The 23,945-nt window shown below is 34.4% G+C and overlaps 1 protein-coding gene across 1 annotated transcript in view; it reads left to right on the forward strand.

The window, feature by feature from the left end:
* MMS22L (MMS22 like, DNA repair protein) overlaps positions 1 to 23,945 on the forward strand; it is a 121,037-nt gene that overhangs the window by 9,329 nt on the left and 87,763 nt on the right. The window contains exons 4-10 of the mRNA XM_052645943.1: positions 1,020 to 1,107; positions 1,203 to 1,380; positions 3,777 to 3,867; positions 5,433 to 5,563; positions 6,978 to 7,091; positions 9,688 to 9,861; positions 18,362 to 18,424. Coding sequence (XP_052501903.1) covers positions 1,020 to 1,107; positions 1,203 to 1,380; positions 3,777 to 3,867; positions 5,433 to 5,563; positions 6,978 to 7,091; positions 9,688 to 9,861; positions 18,362 to 18,424 — 839 coding nt within the window. The remainder of the gene's footprint in view (positions 1 to 1,019; positions 1,108 to 1,202; positions 1,381 to 3,776; positions 3,868 to 5,432; positions 5,564 to 6,977; positions 7,092 to 9,687; positions 9,862 to 18,361; positions 18,425 to 23,945) is intronic.

The following is a 23,945-nucleotide window of genomic DNA, read 5'->3' on the forward strand; positions in this document are numbered from 1 at the left end:
ATCTATTGCTAGTAATCAGGCTCCTCGAGTCTCCTCTCTGTACATCTTTTCCTACATGTACCATCTCATCAGTTCCTTTATTTCTAAATGGTAACAACACCAGAAGCTGAAACATTCCAGTCTCCTTTGCATTCCAGGCTTTGCATGTCAAACTGCCTAACGTCTGTCCTTGGATTGCTCAATCCGAGTACGTCCATGATGTCCTCCAAAACCAGCTCATGCTGCCCATGTTTTCTCCACTTATTACCTGATTCTAACAGTTGCCTATAAGTCATTCTTGATTCTTTCATTTCCTTTAAACTCATCTAATCCATCAGATTCCCAGTAGGTTTATGATCAAAATATACTTTTAGCCTATCCATTTTCCTGTGATCTCTTGAATTACTGCTACAGGTCTCTTAACACATCCTCCTTAGCCCTTCTATAATCTTGAGTACAAAACCTGCTTTAAATATATATCAATTCCTCTTCCTCCTAAATCAGAACCCAGTGAAAGGTCATCTACTGTATTAGCATGAAATCAAAACTCATAATGACTTGTAAGGCTGCCTATCACTTATTCCTGTTTTTCATCCAGCCTGAACCCATGCCATCTTTCCCTTACTTCATTATTTACATCAGCAAAAATTATCTGAGTGGTTACTATGTGTAAAACACTCATAACCACTCTAGGGAAAATGAGTCAGCCAGAAAACAAAAGCAGAGAAAACATGAGAATTATAGGAAAGTGAGGAGGAAGGAAGACTGGCAGCATATGGTATCGATGAGCCAGGTGTAGGGAATACTTCTGTAAGGGCAAGTTAATTGAAGACAGGTGGTGTCATTGAATTGGACAACATTGGTTTCATTGGTGACCTTAATAAGAGCAGTTTTTTGGGGGGAGGAGGGCGGGAGGATAGTGAGAATCAGTTAAAACAAATGAAAAGATAGAGAATTTTGGCTTATACAGCTTACAGAATTTTTTGTCACTGATCACTGATTCTTTAAACCATGATTAACATTACCTATTTTGGTTTTAGGGAAGATATCAACGCTGCATTGCAAAGCACACAATATTAGGCAGCTCTGCGTAACATTTCTTCATTATGTTAAAGTTTTCATCTTCAGGTAGGCTGTCAGATGAGTAATACGAATAATACATGAATTTCTGAATGCACATTTATCCAGACTCTAATTGCCTTTTGGATCTCATCATGTTTTAGGTCCCTGCGAGTACACAATGCTGAAAGTCATGTTCCTGTCCATCCCTACGAGACTTTGGAGGCACAACTTCCCTCAGTGTTGGTTGATGAGCTTCATGGGTTACTGTTGTATATAGGACACCTATCAGAACTTCCCACTACGAATACAGGAGCATTTGTAAATCAAAACCACACTAAGGTTTGATTTGTTACATTTAATTTTTGAAGTATCAGTTTTTGTTTTCTTCTCACACATAATATTCATTCAAGAACGAGGGAAATTAGTCAAGGGTGTAGTTCTTGGACCAGACTGCATGAGTTGAAATACTGGCTCCTCCTCCTATTAATTATGTGCCATTGGGCAAATAGCACCTCTTGCTTCAGTTGGTTTAGCTTCCTGGAGTTATTGGGAGAATTGAATAAAGTAAACTGCATTAAGGGCTTAGAAATCATTTATGTTGAATCACTGATAGCTATTCTAATTTGTAACAGTGCAAATGCTTAAAAGTTTCAAAGCAAATAAAATAACCTTTATGTTCTGAAATTCGTATCCTCTCTCCCATTGATCAAGGTATGGGCAAACCCTATTTTATTTTATCGGAAGATTTAAGATCATCACCTTTAAAAAGTTAGGCTTTCAAAACCACATTGTTATGTTTTCTGGGTTTTGAGATATTTTCAGAATATGAATGTTTTGACCATGCCTGCCATTTTTTTTCTGTCTGTGATAATTATTCTCTCTGAATTTTGGCTTTTTAAAAAATTGTATTGTTAGCATGACCCAGCCTGTAGATGTATTGAACAAATTCTCCATAGGAAAATGTGAGCTTCTGTGAGTAACAGATTATAATTCCCCATGGGATTTCCTGAGTTCTGTCTATTCTCTTTGACTTCACCAATTCCTTCAGCTTTTAGGAATGAGTCTTTGCCAAAATACATAACGTATAGTAAGGTGTTTATATTTCTGTGAAATTTAACAACTAAAAACCCAGCTTTTCAGGGATCAATATATGTGATAATAAAAGTAAATAGAATTCCAGCTGTTTTCACAGGTGAATATATCTAATCCATAGAAACCAATTAGGTAATTGTTTTTAATCATGTCGATTAATAAAGATTCATGGGTGGATTGTGAGGAGGAGGGTAATTTTCCTTTTTAGTCTCTGTAAATTGGACTGGCTTTTATTTTCTGAATATCCATTGAATGCTTAAGAAAAATAAAAATAATTTATCTAGAAGCAGAAATTAAAAGATGCATGCAAGGGTCCTCAAACTAAGTTTTACCTTTCATAGGCTTTTAATTAGACAGACTTGTTGAAAATATAGGTTACTTGAATGGAATCACCAGCACATAAACAAAAAAGTCATATACTGAAATACTGTTCTGAAACATCAGCAAAACCAAAAAATCATGAAATAGCATCTTTCAAGACTTTACGTATTTCTTACGTTTTGCCCTTTCTCATACGCAAGAAAATGCTTTAATTGGTATTCCTAGTTGAACATCTGTCTTTTATTCTTTTTAAGGGACTTTTAAAAATTAGTAATATTATCTCTTGGTATTATGTATTACAAATATTTTCATTTATCTTTTTCAACAATTAAGCTGACTTGCTAGGTACATCATTTTTTTCTGTAAAATTATATTTATCAATTTTTTTCTTTACTATAATTCCTATGCTCTTGTAAAATACATACTTTTTTTTTAACATTTATCTCTAATTCATCTTTTAAAAAATATACCTTGAAGTAGGAAATCTAGTATCTTGCAAATGAATAAGTTAATCATCCTGACTCCTACTGAATGACCCACGTTTTCCCCACTGATTTGAATGTGTGTCCACTTCTCTCTTCCTATGTTTGCAGTTTATTATCTATTCCTGAGCCAGTGTTGTTTTACTAGTGTTTTGTTTTGTTTGTGTGTTTGATAAGGCAAGATCCCTCTCCATCATTCTTAGATGTCTTAATAAAAAAGTACGAATCATTGTATTTTAGTGAATCAAAATGTTGATTGGAGAAAATTTATTGATAACCTGCACAGCACAGTAAAGAGCACTGGCTTTTGAATCGAATAGAATTAGGTTTGAATCCTAAGGAATGAATTGAGGGGTAAATTTCTTCACCACTTTTAACTTTAGTTTCTTTATGGACGTGACAGTAGTGTCTTAAATGATTTAAGATTTCTTCTTAAAATATTTTATGGACGTTCCTAGGTACTCATTACATTTCAAACCATATTTCCTGGCTAAAGTCTAAAATAAAATCATGAAAATGGTGTTTAAAAAAAATTCATTTACTGGTTTGCAGCTGTAGTAGAATATCTCTTAGTTGGTAGCTACCTTTACTATGAAAATCTGTTCCTATCCAGCCCCGAGGTGGGTCGGTCTTCAACATCAGTTAAGAGTATATCCTATATCCTGCTTTTAAATAATCTCTAGTGAAAAAAATCCTCTTAACAAATAAGACAGAGGTTTCCCTTGCACTTTTGAATAGTGGTAGGTTAACTTGTGCTTAGGGCAGATTATTGTGACATGCTATAAAATACCTAATGAAGCATTATGAGTTTTCAGTCTCAGCTGATAATATCATTCACAGCTTTACCCACCATCATGGCATTTACTGCATCTCCACCTAGATATCCATTGGCTGGTGCTGGAAATTCTTCACATGCTTGGTGAAAAATTGAGTAAGTTTATAGATTTCTGATTTATGTCCTTTTTTGAATCTAAACATGTTTAAATTGTTTAAGATTATACAAGTAAGTGCTTTCTAGTTATTATTATTTTCAATCAAACAGTAACAAAACTAGAAAGTGAAGGTCTTACCTTCTCTTTTCTAGAGATAACTACTGGAAAGAATGGTCCACTTATCCGTCCATCCATACTTACTGTTAGTATACATAGACAGAAACATATATAGGTAGGGTTTTTGTTCTTGTTTCTAGCCACAAGTGGTGTCATATTGTTCTGTGGAGGGTTTGATTTAATAGTGCTTTTAGAGATCTGTTCACGTTAGTACATACAGTTTTACTTGATTCATTTGTTATAGATCTTATGGACCTATCATAATTTTAGCCAACTCTTTTTTAATATTCCTGTTATTTCTGTTGATTTTAATATTACAAATTAGATTTCACTGAGCATCCTTGTGTGTATATACATCGGTGCAAGCCATTTTGTACAATAGGTTTTTTGAACTGAAGTAGCATATGGCACTTCTAATGTTGTGTATGCTGCTCTGGTGTTGTAGACTAAGTTTCCCCAATTTTATACACTTAACCATGAGCATATCTTTGCCTCATACTCTTGCCAGTAGTAGCTATTATTATTTCTATTTTTTGCCAACTTATATGTGAAAAATGATATTGAATCTGTTTTGCAATTTTCTGATTATCAGTGAAGTTGATCATCTTTAATTTTATTGTCTTTATATTTGCTTTATTAATTTGTTCATTATATTTTGCAAAACATATGTTGCATTATTTTTTGTTTCACTCTTTCCTGTTTTTCTTTAATTTGAAGTAGTTTGTATATATTATGGATGGTAAAGTTTTATTTCACATGTTGCCTATTTATTCTTGGTCTTTATAAATATTATCTAGTTGTAAATTATTAATTATTTGGGTTATAAAGACATGCTATACCTCAGTACCCATTTTTCAAATGAATTAATGCAAAAATACATATATGTATACGTGTGTATGCATGAGCACTTACATGGATACATATGAACATAGAATCGTATACACAAATGTCATTTCCTCTCTCATGTTGACTCTACTTCAAATAATATTTTTTAAAGCAATAGTTAGGTGAACTTATTCTGACACAGGTACAAATTTTGTTATCTGTTACCTTGGTTTGCTCTCTTTCGAGCCAAAAAACAATTACACATGGTTAGTTTATCAGTATTAAAAGAAGAATGTTTTAAAGGCATTATTGGTTAGAAATATAGGTAAAATTTTCTAGTATTTACCTTCTTGTATTTTTTTTCTTTTGTTGCATTGTTGCTCTTTAGATGGCCATATTAAGGAAAGAAAATCTATTAAATGGTACTTGGGAGGATTGAAACATCACTGCTCATATAAGAAAGGAATTGTTTTCACATTTAAATTTTATTTGCAGAAAAAAATTTCTTTTAACTGTTTCTGTTGCAGTTTTGTTATGTTAATTTAAAGGTGTACAGTCACTTTCTTCCTTCTGAATTAGTAAAATCTGCTGTAGTTTTAAACATAATTTATTTCATTTTTAGAACAAGTTGTATATAGTCATCAGTTTATGAATCTGGCAGGTGACAATTTAACCAATGTCAGCTTATTTGAAGAACATTGTGAAAATCTTCTTCGTGATTTAATAAACCTGTCCCTCAACAGGTATGACAAGGTAATGCCTTAAGAGTTTATTTGCATTTTTGGTATTTAATGACAGTAGTCAGTACTTAATGAGTGTGGTTTGTTCTATAAGAATTTAACCTAAAATGATTGACTTGTTAATTCTAATTTTATATTACTTTTATTTGGGAGTTGGTTGGGGAAGGAATTTGAGGTAAACATTTAAAAGAGGCTAGAATTAGTGTTTTAGAGCTTTTTTTTTTAAAAAAAAAAACACTTTTCTATTGGTCAAATAAATAAGACAGTGTTTATGATGATTGGAAATTTCCCTTCAAATAGAGACCAGTCCTTTAATAATCTGTTGTTATATATAACAAAATAAATGAGTACTTAGCTAAAGTTAGTTGACACATTTAAAGAGTGGTTTTGTTTGCTTGTTTTCATGAAAGGTCTAGAATTGGGGGACATTATATGTTTTTACTAAATTACTTATTGTAGTGCTTAAAGCAGTGATTTAATAGTGCTATGGTATACATTTATTTTTAGTCAGTGGAAATCTGTTGACTGTCTAAACTTCAGGTTACAAGCATAACTGTTACCTATGGGAAACTGGGATTTTTAATTTTTTAAAATTTAGATCATGTTTTATGTATTGTCTAAATCTAGTCTGTATTTATAATGTAATTAGTAGGTTAACTAGATATAAAGTAATATCTTGATGATTATTTTACTATGTTATGTTAGAAAATTGTATAATATGTGAAATAATTAACACATTATGAATTTCAGAAGTCTGGCTGTCCTTAAAAATATAGTGCATATTCTTTGTATGCCACTTGAGGGTATATTTAGGAGCATTGAGAGTATGTTTGTTACAAAAGTGGTAAAATTGTCTGGTCTTTATGAATTCCTAATTTTGCTTAATTATAAAAAATTTTAGTCTCAATTACAGTGAATTTAAACTAATCATTTTTTTAGAAATCTTTTTATTTGGTTGTTGGATTAGATCAAGGTTTGGAAACCATGGCCCTGTAGCCAAATCTGGCACATCAACTTTTTGTAAATAAAGTTTTACTGGAACACATTCCCATCCTTTTCATCCATTGTCTATGACTAAAGTTGCAGAACAATGGCAGAATTGAATAGTTGTAACAAAGGCTATTTCACTTTTAAAGACTCAAATATTTACTGTCTAGCCCTTTACAGAACAACTTTGCTCTCCGTTGGACTAGATGGTTAAAGCAGGTTTTTATTAAGTTGGGAATAAATTCATTGTGTACTTTTGTTTTTACATGGAAATTTATTTTAAAAGTTAATGAAATTGTATGTTTTTTATAAGCAATTTTATGTAATTGAGCATAAATTTTAAGTCATCAAAATCAATCTTTTAAAACATTTGAGGGGAGATATGTGGCATGTAAAATTCTGCTATCTTGTAATTTACTCTTTTTGGTTCTTTTCTGAAGGTTAGGCCTTCTGAGGCATTAATGAGTCACCATTGCCCATGTCCATGCATTAAAGAATTATGGGTTCTACTCATTCACCTCCTTAATCACAGAAGTAAATGGTCTCTCTCGGAAGTAAGTTATAAAACTGTTAGTTATTGTTACTAACCCTTATATTGAATTTATGCAATTGGTTTGGCAAAGAAAAATCTTACAAAGTTGTTTTCTTTATAAACAGCACTGAATACTAAATACTTACTGTATTTTTAACCCTAAATTGGCAATATGAAAATTATAGGACAGTTATGAGATTTGACTCATAATTTTATCTTCTCAAGTTCTTTTTTTCTTCTATCACGAATCCGTTAGGCTAAAATACTTTTAAAATGCTCTTGTAATTCAGGAAACATTTAGTCAAGAAATGAGGCAGATTTAGATTTATTAATCAATTTTACAGTATCTTATTTCAAGGAGGGAGCAAGAAAAACACAAAGGGGAAGGTGGCAAATTTTATTTTACCTCACTTTGAATCAGGTCTTCAGAATGGGACTTTATTTTATTTCAAGCGTTCTGAATTAGGGGAAAAAGAGAAATAGCCATATGCAGAAGTAAACAAATAATTAATTGTGAAATGATACTTAAAGAAAGTGGTTTCTATATTCTTATTCAGTTAGGAGTTCAGAATGATTTCTTCCTATATACATTTTCAAGACTTTATCCATAAATTTAAATTTAAAAAACTCTGTCGCTCTCTGAGTCAGAAGCTCAACTGAGCTTTGAATTTCTTTAAAGACACTACAAATTCAGGGAAAAGTAAACTGAAAGAACAGAGATACCATTCCTATTAGAACGACCAAAATTGGGAACACTGACAACTCTAAATGCTGTTGAGAATGTGAAACAATAGAAACTCATTCATTGTGGTAGAGATATAGAATGGTACAGCCCCTTTGGGAGACATTTTGCCCTTTCCTTGCAAACCTTAGCATGGTCTTAACATATTGATCCAACCGTTGTGCTCCTTAGTATTTACCCAGGGAAAACTCTTGTCAGCACAGAAACCTGCACATAAATGTTTATAGCAGCTTCATTTATCAATTATTTTATAATTGCCAAAACTTGGAAGCATCCAAGATATCCTTCAGTAGGTAAATGGATGATGAACTGTGGTATATTCAGACAATGGAATATTATTTAGCACTAAAAAGAAATGAGCTATCAAGCCATGAAAAGACATGATAGTGGAGATGGTATTGGTTTAGTCACTCAGTGGTGTCTGACTCTTGTAATCCCATGGACTGTAGCCCACCAGGTTCCTCTGTCCATGGGATTTCCCAGGCACGAATATTGGAGTGGGTTGCCATAGGAACCTTAAATGCATATTACTAAGTGAAAGAAGCTAGTCTGAAAGGTTATACAATGTATGATTCCAACTACATGACATTCTTTAAAAGCTAAAACTGAAAAGAGTAAAAAGATCATTGGCTTCTAGGGGTGGGCAGAACATAGGGGACTTTTAGAACAGTGAAAATATTCTATATAATTTTAATAATAACTTAAATTTTAATAACATTGGAGACGGAAGAGATTAAAAGCATTCTGACAGAAAAATGCTGCTTTGAAAAGAATGGCAATCAGATTGGCAGCTGATTTCTCAACAGCCATAGTGGCCAGTGGGAATGGTATCATCATTTTACTAAAACAAACTAATTTTCAACACAAAATTCTTCATCCAGCACAATCTTTCAAGACTTGGATGAAACAGTTTTCAATGAAGCAAAATTAAAGGGAATCCTGAAAGATAAATTTAGTAGAATAATAATAATGCCAAAGTGAAAAGGAAGGGTATTTGAGCTATAGGAAGGAAGAGAGTAATGAAAGTGGTAAATGTTCTGTATAAATTATAATTGAGTGGGGTTAAGAAATAAAGTACACAGTAATACTAGCTTATAAATTGGGTGGGGCATAAATGAGAGTATTTTAAAGTCTTTGTTTAGTCCAAGAGAAAAGCAAGATATATGTGAACTTACCGAGATATTTGAATGTATGCTGTTGTTTTTAGGGTATCACTAAAAGACAAAGTAGATTATTTAACTTAAACAGCGTGATAAAGGGGAAAATAGTGAAATTGTCAGCCCAAAAGAAGGCAGGAAGAAGGTGTAGATGGAAGAAGTAGGTGTATAAATAGAAATACGGAATAAGGTGGTAGATTTAAAACTAAATTTGAGTCATTACAGTAACTGCAAATGGACTACTGATTGCTCATTTAAAACATATACTGTCAAAGACTGTAGGCTGTTTATAAGAGAATCTAAAACAAAGTTAAGAAGAATTTGGAACTGATAGTAAAAGATATGAAAAGATATATATCAGGTTACCAAAGAATGGAAACAAAGCTACTTAAGAATACAAACACATAAAAAAAGATGAAGCCAAACAATGTCTAATTAAGGCTTGTATATTTAAGTGGCAAAACTTACAAAACTAGGGAATGATATAGTAGTCAGAATAATGGTTATCCCTGGATGGGAGAAGAAGATGTGATTGTGGGAGTTGCAAGAGCTAGTCATTTTCTAATTTTTAACCTGGGTATTTTTATTATTCTCTAAGTTTTACATATGTATTTTGTATTCTTTTGTATTTCCTTATAAATATGAAGGAAACAACCCAAATCAAGGTTTCTGGATCAGTGTCTGAATTTAACTGAATCATAATACCTCTGTTTCCATAGTCATTTTGGAACTGGTTGAATAAACTACTCAGAACACTTTTTGAAAAATCAAATGACCAAAGAAGATCTGTGCTTACAGTCCAGCCCAGGGACCCATTGGGTTTTAGTTGGTGGATTATTACTCACGTAGCATCATTTTATCAGTTCGATCGCCATGGAACACCAGATGAAATGGTAAGGTTTTATTTTTTTAAACTTTCTTAAATTATTGTTAATATATCTTTTTGGTAAACAAATTAGAAAGTGAGCAGAAACAATGAAAATCAGATTATAATCCTACAGAAATAAATTTAGCTTTTGAAACGAGACATGCTGGATCTTTCTAAATCTTTAAAAAGTGATAACTAAAATCTCTTAAGATTGCCAGAGGGAAAGCCTCCATCTCCAGAAATGAGTTAGAGAAGTTTTGGGGGAAGATACTTTAATCTGTTAAACAATCATGAAGTTTACTTCAAATGAAAAGACAGATTTTAACTAGTATGTTAATTTCTAGTTAGAAACTTTTTTTTTCTTTTCATTTAAAAAGCACTATGAAATAAAACCAGCTGGTTGATGTATTCATTTGAAATCTTATTTGTATATAACTTATTCCATCTTCAAAAGTAGTATAGTATTGTATAAACCCATTAGTTCCATAAAGTAAGCATCTAGAATCTTGAAACCAATGTGTCTATATTTTCAAAATTGATCTTTTTTTCTGGGGATGATTACAAAGCTGTCTGATCAACAGGCCGACTCTGTGAGCTTGTAAAAATTCAGATTTTTTAAAATCTGGAGATTGTGTTTTAGTACTATAATCTGGTCTGGAGTTTGGGAATTCTTATTTTTGAAAAGCTCTGTGAATCTCCATCAGGTATGGAAACCACTGCTTTATGACACATGTTCCTTGATGGACTTCACTTATTTTTCTCTTTTTGGAATACTGGACAGAGCCCAGAAATCATCCATGGAATTTGAGGGTCAGTTAGTATTGACATAGTGTTGTACAAATGGAAAGGGCCTTAAGAGGGCCTGTAAGTATCCCTTAGTAATAAAAGATCCTTTAGGAGAGCCCAAGATAAAGTATGTTAAGTCAGAAAGTGCTCTGACAAGTCCATATACTGCTCAGTTTCAGTGTATTTAAGCATTTTACTAACTCTTTGAGAGAGAATAATAGAATGAGCTTCTCAGAGAAAGATCATATGTCCTTTGTTTATGCTTGTGAGTCCTTCCCATACTGGTGTATGGAAAATGATAAATGCTATTATTACTGTAGAAGTGCTCTTATTGAGTATCTTAATGGAGTTAATATGGTTATGTTTCACTTCTTTTAGTTATTAAAATACTAGAACAACAAAGAACTCAAAAAAATTACCTACAATTCAAAGGTCTTTGCATAAGCATTTTTCTTTCTCTTACCATAATTCTTCCAAATACATATTTCTGATTTTAAATCACTGTAAATGAATATGGCAATTAGTTAAGCACTTCATGAGTTCCTGTTGAGTGGCTATCATAATAATAGGTGCCCATGATAGGATACTCATGAAATAAATTGTGCTGCCTCTTCAAGTAATATGCTTTCAAGTTATTAATGCTTGCTGGAACTGCCACTAACACTTACTTCAATAAGCAGTGCATTGCAGTAGTGGTTGATGTTGACCCCCACATACTCCCAGTATGGTAGGTAATCTAGCCACATTAATATATATCATTACTATTACTATTGTAGTGTTGAATTGTACTGGTGCAACCCTCAGTTGCCATTGCTGAAATCACTCTTCTGTTTCATACAGAGAACTCCATAGGACATTATTTCTTTTATTAGTTCTGGGTCAAGATAGTGAAAGAATTGTCTGTATTTAGAATTGTCTGTCTTTTAATATTGCCAGTAGTTCTTTTATGATTTGCTTTTGTCAAGATACATATTTTTTAAATCTTAATCTTTAAAATTATGTAGAAGTTGTAGAGAGATTTAGAGGAAAGAGAACCATGTGTTAGTTGCTCAGCCATGTCCGGCTCTTTGCACCTCCAGGGACTGTAGCCCGCCAGGCTCCTCTGTCCATGGAATTCTCTAGGCAAGAATACTGGAATGGGTTGCCATTTCCTGCTCCAAAAGAGAGCCAGAGTATTTGGGGAAAGAACTTCTTTTATGTAATAAAAATAATAAAGATGTGTCATACATGTGTATATATGTCAAATAGATTCTGCCTTTATTCATGAGTCCTCAAAAAGTTTCAAACATTTCTTGATTTCTTAATGGCTTTAAAAGAAAAACTCAAACTCTCCAATTAATGATAGTTTTCATTAGGGTTGATACCTTCAGCATTTTGCGTTTGCAAAGTATTTAATATCTCAGAGTGACTGTTTGGTTTTTATCTCAATGAAGTGTTATGAAGTAGGCGAGAGATTAGTATTATATCCATTTTACAGGTAAAGAGACTGAGGTACATCCTGGTTGTACTGTGTACAACTAAACAGTAGCTACTAAAATAGTTGCTACTAAGAAAAAATAGCAACCTATTTTTTATTACTTAGATAAACTCAATATTAGGGACTTTCTGAGGACTTCATCTTATGAATAGGTCTCTGGGAAGGTAACCATGTGTATCAATTTGCCAGGGACAATCCCAGTTTGTGTCCATTTCCCCCTCATTCCACATCTGGTTAGTTTTTCCCCTTTTCTCAAAAGTTTCTCAATTTGGTTTGTAAATCATATAATTACTTTAATCTTTGATCATAAGGGTATATTAACTCATTCTTTCAGAGATTATATAGGATGTTAATTTGTGTCCGAGATCTACTTAAAGAGTTTTGAAAATTATCTGAATTTCTTTTCTCCTTATGGTGTATTAGCATAGCCAGCTACCGTATAGAAAATGGTTATGCATTGATCATGCTTTATTTCACTAAAGAATTACCTGATGTGAGAGGATGATAGAAAGCTACAGTGATTAGCCATATGTTCTGCAGCAGAGAACTACCTCCAGTCTTGTGATAATCATAAAGATGTTTCAGTTTTTAAATGTAAACTGCTTTGCCCTGAAGGTTAATGTGAAATCTTCCTTTTTTTAGGTTGATTTCAGATATGGTTAAATTTTTTTGTAAAGTTTTTGTAAACTAGACATTAGCTGTATGTGTATTTAAATAAAAACTTGCCAATTGCTTAGTACTGGCTTATAAGAAAAATTTGGTATCTCACTTTTCGTTCTAGAGGCTTTATATATTCATATATTTTTGTTTAATGCTTGTCTCTCAACTTAGATGTGCTATCATCTTACAACCCCAGGCATCTGTTTTGCTTTTATTCTTTAGAAATATAGTTGATTTCTAGTGTTGAGGTGTGCAGAAAAGTGATTCAGTTACATATATTCTTTTTCATATTCCATTCCATTATGGGTTATTACAAGATACTGAATATAGAGTTCCCTGTGGTATATAGTAGATACTTGTTATCTATTTTATATGTAGTAGTGTGTATCTGTTAATCCTGTATTCCTAATTTATATCTTCCCCCTTTCTCCTTTGGTAACCATAAGCTTGTATTCTATGTCTGTGAGTCTATTTCTGTTTTGTCATAAGTTCACTTGTATCATTTTTTTAAGATTCCACATGTAAGTGATATATAATATTTGTCTTTCTCTGACTTATTTCACTTAGTATGATCTCTAGGTTCATCTGTGTTGCTGGAAATGGCATTATTTCATTCTTTTTTATGGCTGAGTAATATTCCTCTGTGTGTATGTGTACACACACAACATCATCTTTATTCATCCATCTCTAGATGGACGTTTGGGTTGCTTCCATGTCTTGGCTATTGTAAATAGTGCTACTATGAACATTGAGGTACATGTATTTTTTTGAATTAGTTTTTGTCTTTTCTGGTATATGCCCAGGAGTGGGATTGCTGGATCATATGGTAACTCTTATTTTTAGTTTTTTAAAGACTAAAGACTCCTTACTGTTCTCCATAGCGACCATACCAATTTACATTCCCACCAACAGTATGGGAGGATTCCCTCTTCTCGACAACCTCTCCACTATTTATTATTTGTAGACTTTTTGATAATGGCTGTTCTGACTCGTGTGAGGTGATACCTGATTATAGTTTTGATTTGTATTTCTCTAATAATTCATAATATTGAGCATCTTTTCGTGTGACTGTTGGCCATGTGTTTGTCTTCTCTAGAGAAATGTCTGTATAGATCATCTGCCCAGTTTTTGATTGAGTGTTTGGGTTTTTGATATTGAGCTTTGTGAGTTGTTTGTATATTTTGGAAATGAATCTCTTGTTAGTCACATCGTTTGCAAATATTTTCTCCCATTCTATAAGTTGTCATTTCATTGTGTTTATGGCTTGCTTTGCTTTACAATAGCTTTTAAGTTTAACTAGCTCTCATTTGTGTATTTTTGTTTTTGTTTCCATTACTATAGGAGATGGATCCAAAAAAAACATTGCTGTGATTTATATCAGAGTGTTCCTATGTTTTATGGTATCTGGTCTTCCATGTAGGTCTTTATTCCATTTTGAATTTATGTTAGTATATGGTGTTAAGAGAATGTTCTAAGTTCATTCTTTTACATGCAGCTGCCCAGTTTTCCCAGCACTGATTGTTGAACAGGCTGTTTTCTCCATTATATATTCTTTTGTCATAGATCAGGTGACCAGAAGTGTGGGGGTTTATTTCTGGACTTTATCCTAGTCCATTGATCTATATTTCTGTTTTTGTGCCAGTACCACATTAAAAAAAAATTATTAGTATAGGTCTCTAAGATAATCTGAAGTCAGGGCACATGATTTCTCTAGTTCCATTCTTTTTTCTCAAGATTGTTTTGGCTGTTCGGGTTCTTTTGTGTTTCCATACAAATACAATTTTTTTTTTTTGTTCTTGTTCTGTAAACAGTGACATGACTAATTTGATAGGGATTGCATGAGTAATTTGATAGGTAATCTGTAGATTGCCTTGGGTAGTACAGTCGTTTTAACAATGTTGATTTCTTCCAGTTAAAAGTGATGAGAGTAGGTATCCTTGCCTTGCTCCTAATGAGTGTTACCTCTTACAATTTTAATTACCTATTTAAAAAGCAAATATAGTTTAAAGAGAATAATTACTTTGGGACATTGCAGGGATCATCAGTACAATCAGTCTCGCCAGCTGGTTCTTGTCTTTGAAACTTTTGAAATAGTGATAAAGGTGTGAAACACATCCTTAAACTGAGCATTGCTTCAGGTTACCTAGTTGGCTGGACGTGGAGACTCAGCTCAGTTCAGTTGCTCTTGTGTCCGACTCTTTGTGACCCCATGGACTGCAGCAGACCAGGCTTCCCTGTCCATTACCAACTCCCAGAACTTGCTCATACTCATGTCCATTGAGTCATTTATGCCATCAAGCCATCTCATCTTCTGTTGCCCCCTTTTTCTCCTGTCCTCAATCTTTCCTAGCATCCTGGGTCTTTTCCAGTGAGTCAGCTCTTTGCGTCAGGTGGCCAAAGTACTGGAGCTTCAACTCCAGCATCAGTCCTTCCAATGAGTATTCAGGGTTGATTTCCTTTAGGATTCACTGGTTTGATCTCCTTGTTGTCCAAGGGACTCCCTATTATTCTTCTCCAGCACCACAATTTGAAAGCATCAATTCTTGGGCGCTCAGCCTTCTTTATGATCCAGCTCTCACATCCGTATATGGCTACTGGAAAAAACTTAGCATTGGCTGTACAGACCTTTGTTTGCAAAGTGATGTCTCTGCTTTTTAATATACTGGCTAGGTTTGTCATAGCTTTTCTTTCAAGGAGCAAACGTCTTTTAATTTTGTGACTGCAGTTACCATCCACAGTGATTTTGGAGCCTAAGAAAATCAAGTCTGTCACTGTTCCCATTGTTTCTCCATCTGTTTGCCATGAAGTGATGGGACTGGGTGCCATGATTTTAGTTTTTTGAAACTAAACTGTTAGCATCAATGTGTGCCGGTATGCAGGGGAATTTTGAGCATTAACTTGCTAGTATGTGAAATGAGTACAATTGTACAGTAGTTTGAATATTTGGCACTGCTTTCTTTGGGTTTGGAATGAAAACTGACCTTTTCCAGTCCTGTGGCCATTGCTGAGTTTTCCAAATTTGCTGGCGCATTGCTTGTAGTACTTTAACAGCATCATCTTTTAGGATTTGAAATAGCTCAGCTTGAATTCAGTCACCCTCACTAGCTTTGTTTGTAGTAATGTTTCCTAAGGCACACTTGACTTCATACTCCAGGATGTCTGGCTCTAGGTGAGTGACTACATCATCGTGGTTATCTGGGTCATTAATACCTTTTTTGTACAGTTCTTTTATGTATTCTTGCCACCTCTTCTTAATTTCTTCTGTTAGGTCCTCGCTGTTTCTGTCCTTTGTTGTACCCATCTTTGCATGAAATGTTCTTTTGGTATCCAATTTTCTTGACGAGATCTCCTGTCTTTGCCATTCTGTTTTCCTCTATTTCTTTGCATTGTTCACTTAGAGCTCTTATCTTTTCTTGCTATTCTTTGGAACTCTATCTTTCCTTTTCTCCTTTGCCTTTCGCTTCTCTTCTCTTCTCACCTATTTGTGAAACGTCTTCCAAAAACCAGTTTGCCTCTTTGCATTTCTTTTTGTTTGGGATAGTTTTGATCACCCCCTCTGGTAGAGTGTTACAAACCTCCATCCATAGTTATTGAGGCACTCTATCAGTGCTAATCCCTTGAATCTATTTGTCACTTCCACTGTATAATCGTAAGGGATTTGATTTAGGTCATACCTCAATGGTCTGGTGGTTTTCCCTACTTTCTTCAATTTAAGTCTTGATTTTGCAATAAGGAGCTCATGATCTAAACCACAGTTAGCTCTAGGTCTTGTTTTTGCTGACTGTATAGAGCTTCTCTGTTTTCACCTGCAAAGAATATATAATCAATCTGATTTCAATATTGACCATCTGAGGATGTCCATGTAGTTCTGTTTGGTCCAGGGCAAATTCTGTACTAGATGTTTTTTCCTGATAAATATTTTGCATGTACTTTATTTACATAAATATATTTGAGAAAACCAATAATTCCTTTCTAAAAACTAGATCATTGTACAATACTAGTTATCTACTGATGTGTAACAAAATTTTGCCCCTTAAAAGAATGAACATCTCACACAGTTCTTGAGGGTGTGACATCCAGTAGAAGCCTAGGTGGGTTGTTGTGGCTCAGAATCTCATGAGTTTGGAATCAAGCTGTCCCCTGGGACCTCAATCTCTGGGGCTGGAGGGTTTACTTCTCTTCTTGCTAACCTTGACAGAAGGCCTTAATTACCCATCATGTGAGCCTCTTTGGTACTGTTCTTAGCACAACTTTTCCCAGGAGTCAATGAGAGAGATTGTCATTAAGACAGAATCTTGGGACTGACATTCTTTCAGTACTATTAGTGCTGGTATTCTTCTATTAACATACCAACTCTGGTACAGTGTGGGAGGGGATTGAATAAGGGCATGAATTCCAAGAAGCAGAGATCACTAGGGGCTGTCTTAGAGCTGGCTACCACAGTCACTAAGCACCTTTATTAAGGAAATACTTGTTCAGTGATTTCTTATAGTTAGCATCCATCTTATATGAGCATTATCCAGCCACTTAAAATCTGAATGTGCTTTAACTTTTTATTGGTCACTGGAATTCATCCTTATGAACAGCATGGGTGCTATAAAAGGGATAGGAGGGTATGAGGAAACTCTTTGCCTTTATTCTTTAAGGCCTCTGGCTTAGCTTTCTAAGGTCTCAGGCTTACTTTTGCACCTTTTGTTCTTCCCTTGTTTGAAACTAGCTGTGATTTGCATCTTTGTGAATGTACTTTCTTTGCTTCTGGTTTTGACCGGTATCCACATATCCAGATCTTCAGGAACTGAATATCAAGTGAAGTAGCATGCATGCTCAGTTGTGTCCAGCTCTTTGTGACCCCGTGGGCTATAGCCTACTGGGCTCCTCTGTCCATGAGATTCTCCAGGCAAGAATACTGGAGTGGGTTGCCGTTTTATCCTTCAGGGGATCTTCCTGACCCGGAGATCAAATCTGGTTTTTCTGCACTGCAGGCAGATTCTTTACCACTGATCTACCTGGGAATCAAGTGAACCAGGTATCCTGTGAAAAGTTCCTCTAGGTTTTCCCTTGGGAAAAGTAGAGTTGTTCTCATTGCTTAGCCTTTGTGAAATATGTTGGCTTTTCGCGTCGTTTTTATCTTTCTTCTTTATTGTAGAGGCTTCTGGATAGTTGAGATTACCTGGTAAGTGACCACTGGCTAAATGAGGTATCAAATGTGTAAAAGTTGTTTTACAATAATTTTTTTAGTTACTTGTTTACTAGAGTAGACCATTTTGAGGCCGTTAGCATAGGGGGAGCCTGGTGGCCTACCGTCTTTGGGGTCGCACAGAGTCAGACACAACTGAAGCGACTTAGCAGCAGCAGCAGCAGCATAAAACAAAGGTAAAAATCTCTACTGAGTAAAGTACAGAATAAGGAAGATACTCGGTGTTGTAAAAGACTTTAAAATATACTTAAATTTTTTTTTCTATTAGATGATAATTGAGAGCAATAGTTTACTATTTGTTAAAACGTTTATAGTTTTATAGAAGCACCACTGTAATAAAACAACTCCTGATAATTGGAGTATTTAAGGGCAATAATTTTAATGCAATATTTTCTCCCTTTCTAGAGACAGATGGAATCAAATTGGAATTTTGTAGAAGAACTGCTGAAAAAGTCCATCAGTGTTCAGGTACACATTTAAAGTGAGATGGTTTGTGGGCTTTGCTAAATTTTTATGTTACAGATTTTAAGAACCAATCAAACCGTTAAAATGATTTAAATAACAAACTTGGTTTACTTATTAGAAACTCGAGCTAAGAATCATCATTCTTTGTTAATGCAGAGTCTTTGTACAGTAGTTTTTATTTTGAAGATTTTTATTTTAACACTGAGTTGCCAGTTAAAGGGCAAAGATAATTATCGTAGTTGGTGACTTTGACAAAATGTATTCAAAATAAGGAGCAGAAGCTTCAGAATCAGCCATTCCTTGACTGTATGATATCAAGTCTAGGAGACACGATGAGGGAGATAGTCAGTGGCATTGGAAATTCAGCTGTATCCTCGTCACAGCAGGAAGGTGACTTGCCTTGCTGAGCAATTTGTCTTACAGGCTTGAATCATACTCTGACTGATAAGGTCCTAGTTTCTGAGCCCTCATTTCATAGCTTATCATTTTTCTTTCTGCAGAACTGTTAATGCAGTGCTTCATGGCCCAGAGGTCAGATTTGACCTTCTTTTAAAATAGTTTTAAGTGTGCTCTTCATCACATCTTTAAACTTATTGTATTATAGTTCTGTAAAGTTTTGTGGCATAAGTTGTTTATGTAAGATTTTAAAGGGAAATTTTAGTATTTTTTTAAGTTTGGGTAATAGACTCATTTTCTCTTAAGAAATGAGGATTGTTAAAAACCTGAAGAGGAATAAAAAATATAGTAGTACAAGACTGCTACACATATACATATACATTTATTTTTTACCCATATCTTTGAAAATCGTTTTAATGGCTTAAAATTTTTTTTCCCTATTATCATAAATCTTATTTTTTTTAGGTAAAAACATAAGTATACTTAGTTATTATAAAATTTCTAGTTATGAACTAAGAATTCTAGATTAGAATGCCAAAGAACTCTGAATATATCAGTTGCATCAGAAGCAGAAGAGCTGTTATCTTAACCATTGTAAAAATTGTTGTTTCTTTTTTTGTATCATTTTAATTGGCTTTCTCTGTTCTTTTTGAGAACATACTGATTTTAGTAGCTCAAAGTTTCAGACATGTGTTTTTTTTTACTTCAAGAATGTGTGGAATCCCTAAAAAGTGGCCATTATTTACATCATCAGTCTTTTAATGGTATCTGCTAACGCTGTTGTGAGGCTACATCCCTAATTCTTGTAAGTAGGTAGACTGACCATGTGGATTTACCTGGCTGGGGATATCCCAAGATGTGGGACTTTTCGGTGATAAAACCAGGGAAGACCTTAGAGAACTGGGCCAAGCCAATCACCCGAGAAGCAAGGATAGTACAGCTCATCTAAGAAACTTTCTCTGTGAATTTAGGTCTAGCATAAAGTCAAAGAAATATCTGTCTTGTGAGAGAGGAGGTCATTGTAATATTTAGAAAAAAGCGGTCCATTCTCTGGAGTAATCTCAATTTTGTCTTGCCTTGATTGTATCAAATTAGATTTTATAAGTAGTATAGGACAACTTGCTGGAGTTCTTGAAACCAATTTTGTGGGTTCAGTAGGTGGTCATAAAGAATAAATAATGTGTTTGGATAGAGCTATCAGTTTGATTATCTGTTTTTCCCCATTGAGGTAAATTAAAATCTGACCATGCTCGTGTGCTTTGACTTCACCTCCAACTGTGAAAGAAAGAGTCTGTTTGCAATGTTAAAAAAAAAAATGTTTTACATATACAGCAGTCTTCAAATAAAATTGGTGGGCATTCCGCTATAGTTTTGATTAAGCAAATAATGTTCCAAATCTTTTTGTAGCCATAGAGAATCTTCCAGAAACAGACACTGAGCTTTGTTAGTAAAGAGGACATATATTGTTCAATTTTGCTTAAACTGAACAGTGAAGTATTTGCTCTAGAAACGTTCTTATGAGGTAATCCTGTGTAACATTTGTGAATGCTAACAGTAAGCATTTGTTCTACCTTTGCAGCATCATTATTTTCATATGAAAAGGGACGTTTTTAGTTTTATGCCACTTTTTAAATAAAGCCTCATTATTTTCTGAGTTCACAACAGTTTTCTTTCAAAGGTCATGAAGGGGTGCAAGGAGAAATCCTAAGCAAGCCTAATATTTTAAAAAATATTTTTATTTGTCAAATAATAATGAGAGTCTTAAGGCTAAAAAAACTCAGAATATGATTAGTTCTGAATAATGTGGGTCAGTCTTTTAATTACTAATCCAGAATTACTGTGTTTCTTGGACAGAAGGATTTTGACTGGGATTTGAAGTCTTAACTCTTTGTTTAGTCACTGAGTCATGTCGGTCTCTCTCTGACCCCATGGACTGTAGCCCGTCAGGCATCTCTGTCCATGGGATTTCCAGGCAAGAATACTGGAGTGGGTTGCCTCTTCCTCTTCCTCTTCCAGGGGATCTTCCTGACCCAGGGATCGAACCCATGTCTCCTGCATTGGCAGGCAGATTCTTTACCACTGAGTCATCAGGGAAGCCGCTCTCTTTATCTAATCCTGATAAAATCCCATCAGACTGACAGTTACTATTTACCTTGAACATAAGTTTTATTCTCCAGGTGGTTTCTGATAGGCAAGTTAGTTATGCATAAAAAACAAACCCCCAGTTGTTATATTGCCATTTCTATAAAATAAGCTAAAAATTGTTTTTATTTTTAGTTCAGTAAAACAATTTGGTGCATGGAATATACCCAAATTTAATATGCCTGCATTTGATCTTTCAAAATAAAAGTTCTAGGAAGATACCCTTTTTGAAAGGACTGAGAGATCAGCAGCAGACACTGGAGTATTCTAGGATTGCTTTTTATATGAATAGTTTATATGTACTCATTCAGCTGAGATGAGACACCCAGAGAGCCCACAGGTTCTTGTGATAAATGTAGAAATTGAGTAGTGTGGGCTCTGGATTTGAGATAGGTAGGTTTGAATCTACATGGAAAAGAGCCCCACGGGCCTTCTGGTTTATTAAAAATTAGAGAGCGTGGATTTAGATAATGTTAATCAAAATTCTTGGTTTAGGTAGAGTTTGGCTTCAACACTCACAAAATTAAAATATGTCCATTTAAGGTACAATAGTGTGAATGTGTTGCCTTTATTATATGATTGTCAAGACTAAATGTTTCAGCTAAAAAAATTCATTCAAAGCGACAGCTGTCGCTGTGCAAGCACTATCCATGGCACTAAATGTACATTTTCCACTTATGACAGTCTTGTGAAGTCCCATTTTAGGCATTAGGAAAACTGGGACACAGAGTAAGCCTTGTCCAGGTTCACTCAGCTAGCTAGGAAGTGGCGAAGCTTGAATTTGAATCTTCATATGTGTTTTTTAGTCATTCCAAAGTGAAGTCTGTCAGTCATATCCGACTCTTTGTGACCCTATGGACTGTAGCCTACCAGGCTCCTTTGCCCATGGGATTTTCCAGGCAAGAGTACTGGAGTGGGTTGCCATTTCCTTCTCCAGGGGATCTTCGCAACCCAGGGATCGAACCCGGGCCTCCCACATTGTAGGCAGATGCTTTACCATCTGAGCCACGAGGGAAGTCCATCATTCCAAACTCCCTCAAAACACTTGACCTTGTAAGATTCTTAATAAAGCTCTGCTTTTTGTTGTTGTTGTTATTTTAAAACTTTCTTTTTTGAAACTTCTTTGCTCTTATGTCTTTGATTAGTAATGTACTTTGATTTGTAAGATCTGTTTTGGTAATACTTGTGGAAAGCAACTCTCTCAATTTTCCACTTTTTAAAATTTGTTTTTGTGATCTTCTCTCCCTCCAGTAAGTCTTATGATCGGAAAAATGTAAGGTAGGAAGAAATTAATATACTCAGATGTTCTCAAACATTCTTCCTCACCATATTTCAGCTGTTTTTCCATTATGAATTTGAACTAAGATGTCTGTTGGCTCCTCTGCTTCTATTGTAAATTCTTATCTCTTTGGCTTTCTGAACTTGAAGATGGGCAGATCATTTAATTCAGCCGATGTGCACCCACCTACACAGTTTTTAATGGAAATTTTTAAGACGCACTAAGGGAACATGGTTCAAAACAAAATAATGGATGAATATACAAAACATGAGAATGTGCTTTACAACAAATACAGTGATTAATTAAAAAAAGAAACTTACTTTTCAAGTCACACGCAACTGACTTACCCTGCCAGAACTGTGGAGAACATGGTATTTTATAAGACAGTTCTTTTCATTTTAATCTGTAGTCAGTAGCAAGAAAAGGATGGGAAATTTATCTCCTTTCCTTAACAACAAAAAAAAGGAAAAATCCCCCAGGATACTGTATTTAATTTCTTCTTGATTGGTTGCAATGGAAAGAGCATGGGCTTTGGTCTCACAAACTTTGATTCAAATCTTGCTCTGGTCACTAAGAGCAATCTTGATCAAATCTGGTGTCGATTAGATGTTCATTTTTTTTCCCTCATGTTTTTGGAAGGTGGTGTATTAGAGTATGTCTAACAAGCTTTGGAGTCATGAGTCCTAACTCCTTCCCATATGCACTTGGGTAAGCCATTTATAATTTCTGAACCTCAACCTGTTTTTGTTTTTTGGTTTTTTTTTGGGAAATGAATGTAGTAAAACTGAGATGATATGAGACATACATGAATAACATGTAAAACATCATATAATATCAGACACATACTTGGTATTTAACCTTTTTTTTCCCCCAAACTTTGTATATTTTTATGGTTTAAAATAAAATAAATTTTTATAATAAAATAAATTTTTGTGAATTTTACATGTAAAATGATTTTCAGATACCAAACAAAGCAATACAAAACTCTTCAAAACGAACCCACTTTTTTCATGTAATTCACTTTTTAATCTTGCAACATAATTAAATTAGTATGTTTTAATTCACATCAGTAGTGTGTCATGTGAATAAACCTACATCTAGTTTAATAGTTTCACGATAAAATCAAAGAACGTTAGTGACCAGTGAGGGTTAAATGAGTTTAATTATCAGAGGAACTAAATATCTTTCCTGAAACCATAGAGCTACTTGATGAAAAGCAACACTAGAACTCAGATCTGTTTTGTTGATAAAACATTTACGGAGTCTCTTTGGTGAAGCAGGCACTGTGCTAGGCCTAGGGAACATTATTGCAGCCCTTAGGGAACTCATAGACTTGAAGGCAAATAGGAAGGTAAGAACTGTGTGTGAAGTGTCCATGAAAGTATGTAACTTTGTACAGGAAGTGGTGATCCCCTTCCCTTTCTGAAATACTTCTCTCAGAGTCCATGATGCCTGGTTTCCTACCTACTTCATTGGATTTTGCTTATAGGCCTCCTTTTTCTTGATACTTAAATTTTGGAAAAGCAATAGGCTCTCAGTTCTGGGTTCTTTTCTGTTTTCTGTCCACAGTCTTTCCTAGATTGATCTTATCTAGGCTTTTAGCTCTAAAACCCGTCAGTGTGAAGGTAATATCCAAATTTGTATCAGTAGCTCTGACTTTTTCCTTGAGCTGTAGACCCATAAATTGTCTGTGTAATATTTCTACTT

This window comes from Budorcas taxicolor, chromosome 9 (genome assembly GCF_023091745.1).
Source record: "Budorcas taxicolor isolate Tak-1 chromosome 9, Takin1.1, whole genome shotgun sequence".
Taxonomy (NCBI): domain Eukaryota; kingdom Metazoa; phylum Chordata; class Mammalia; order Artiodactyla; family Bovidae; genus Budorcas; species Budorcas taxicolor.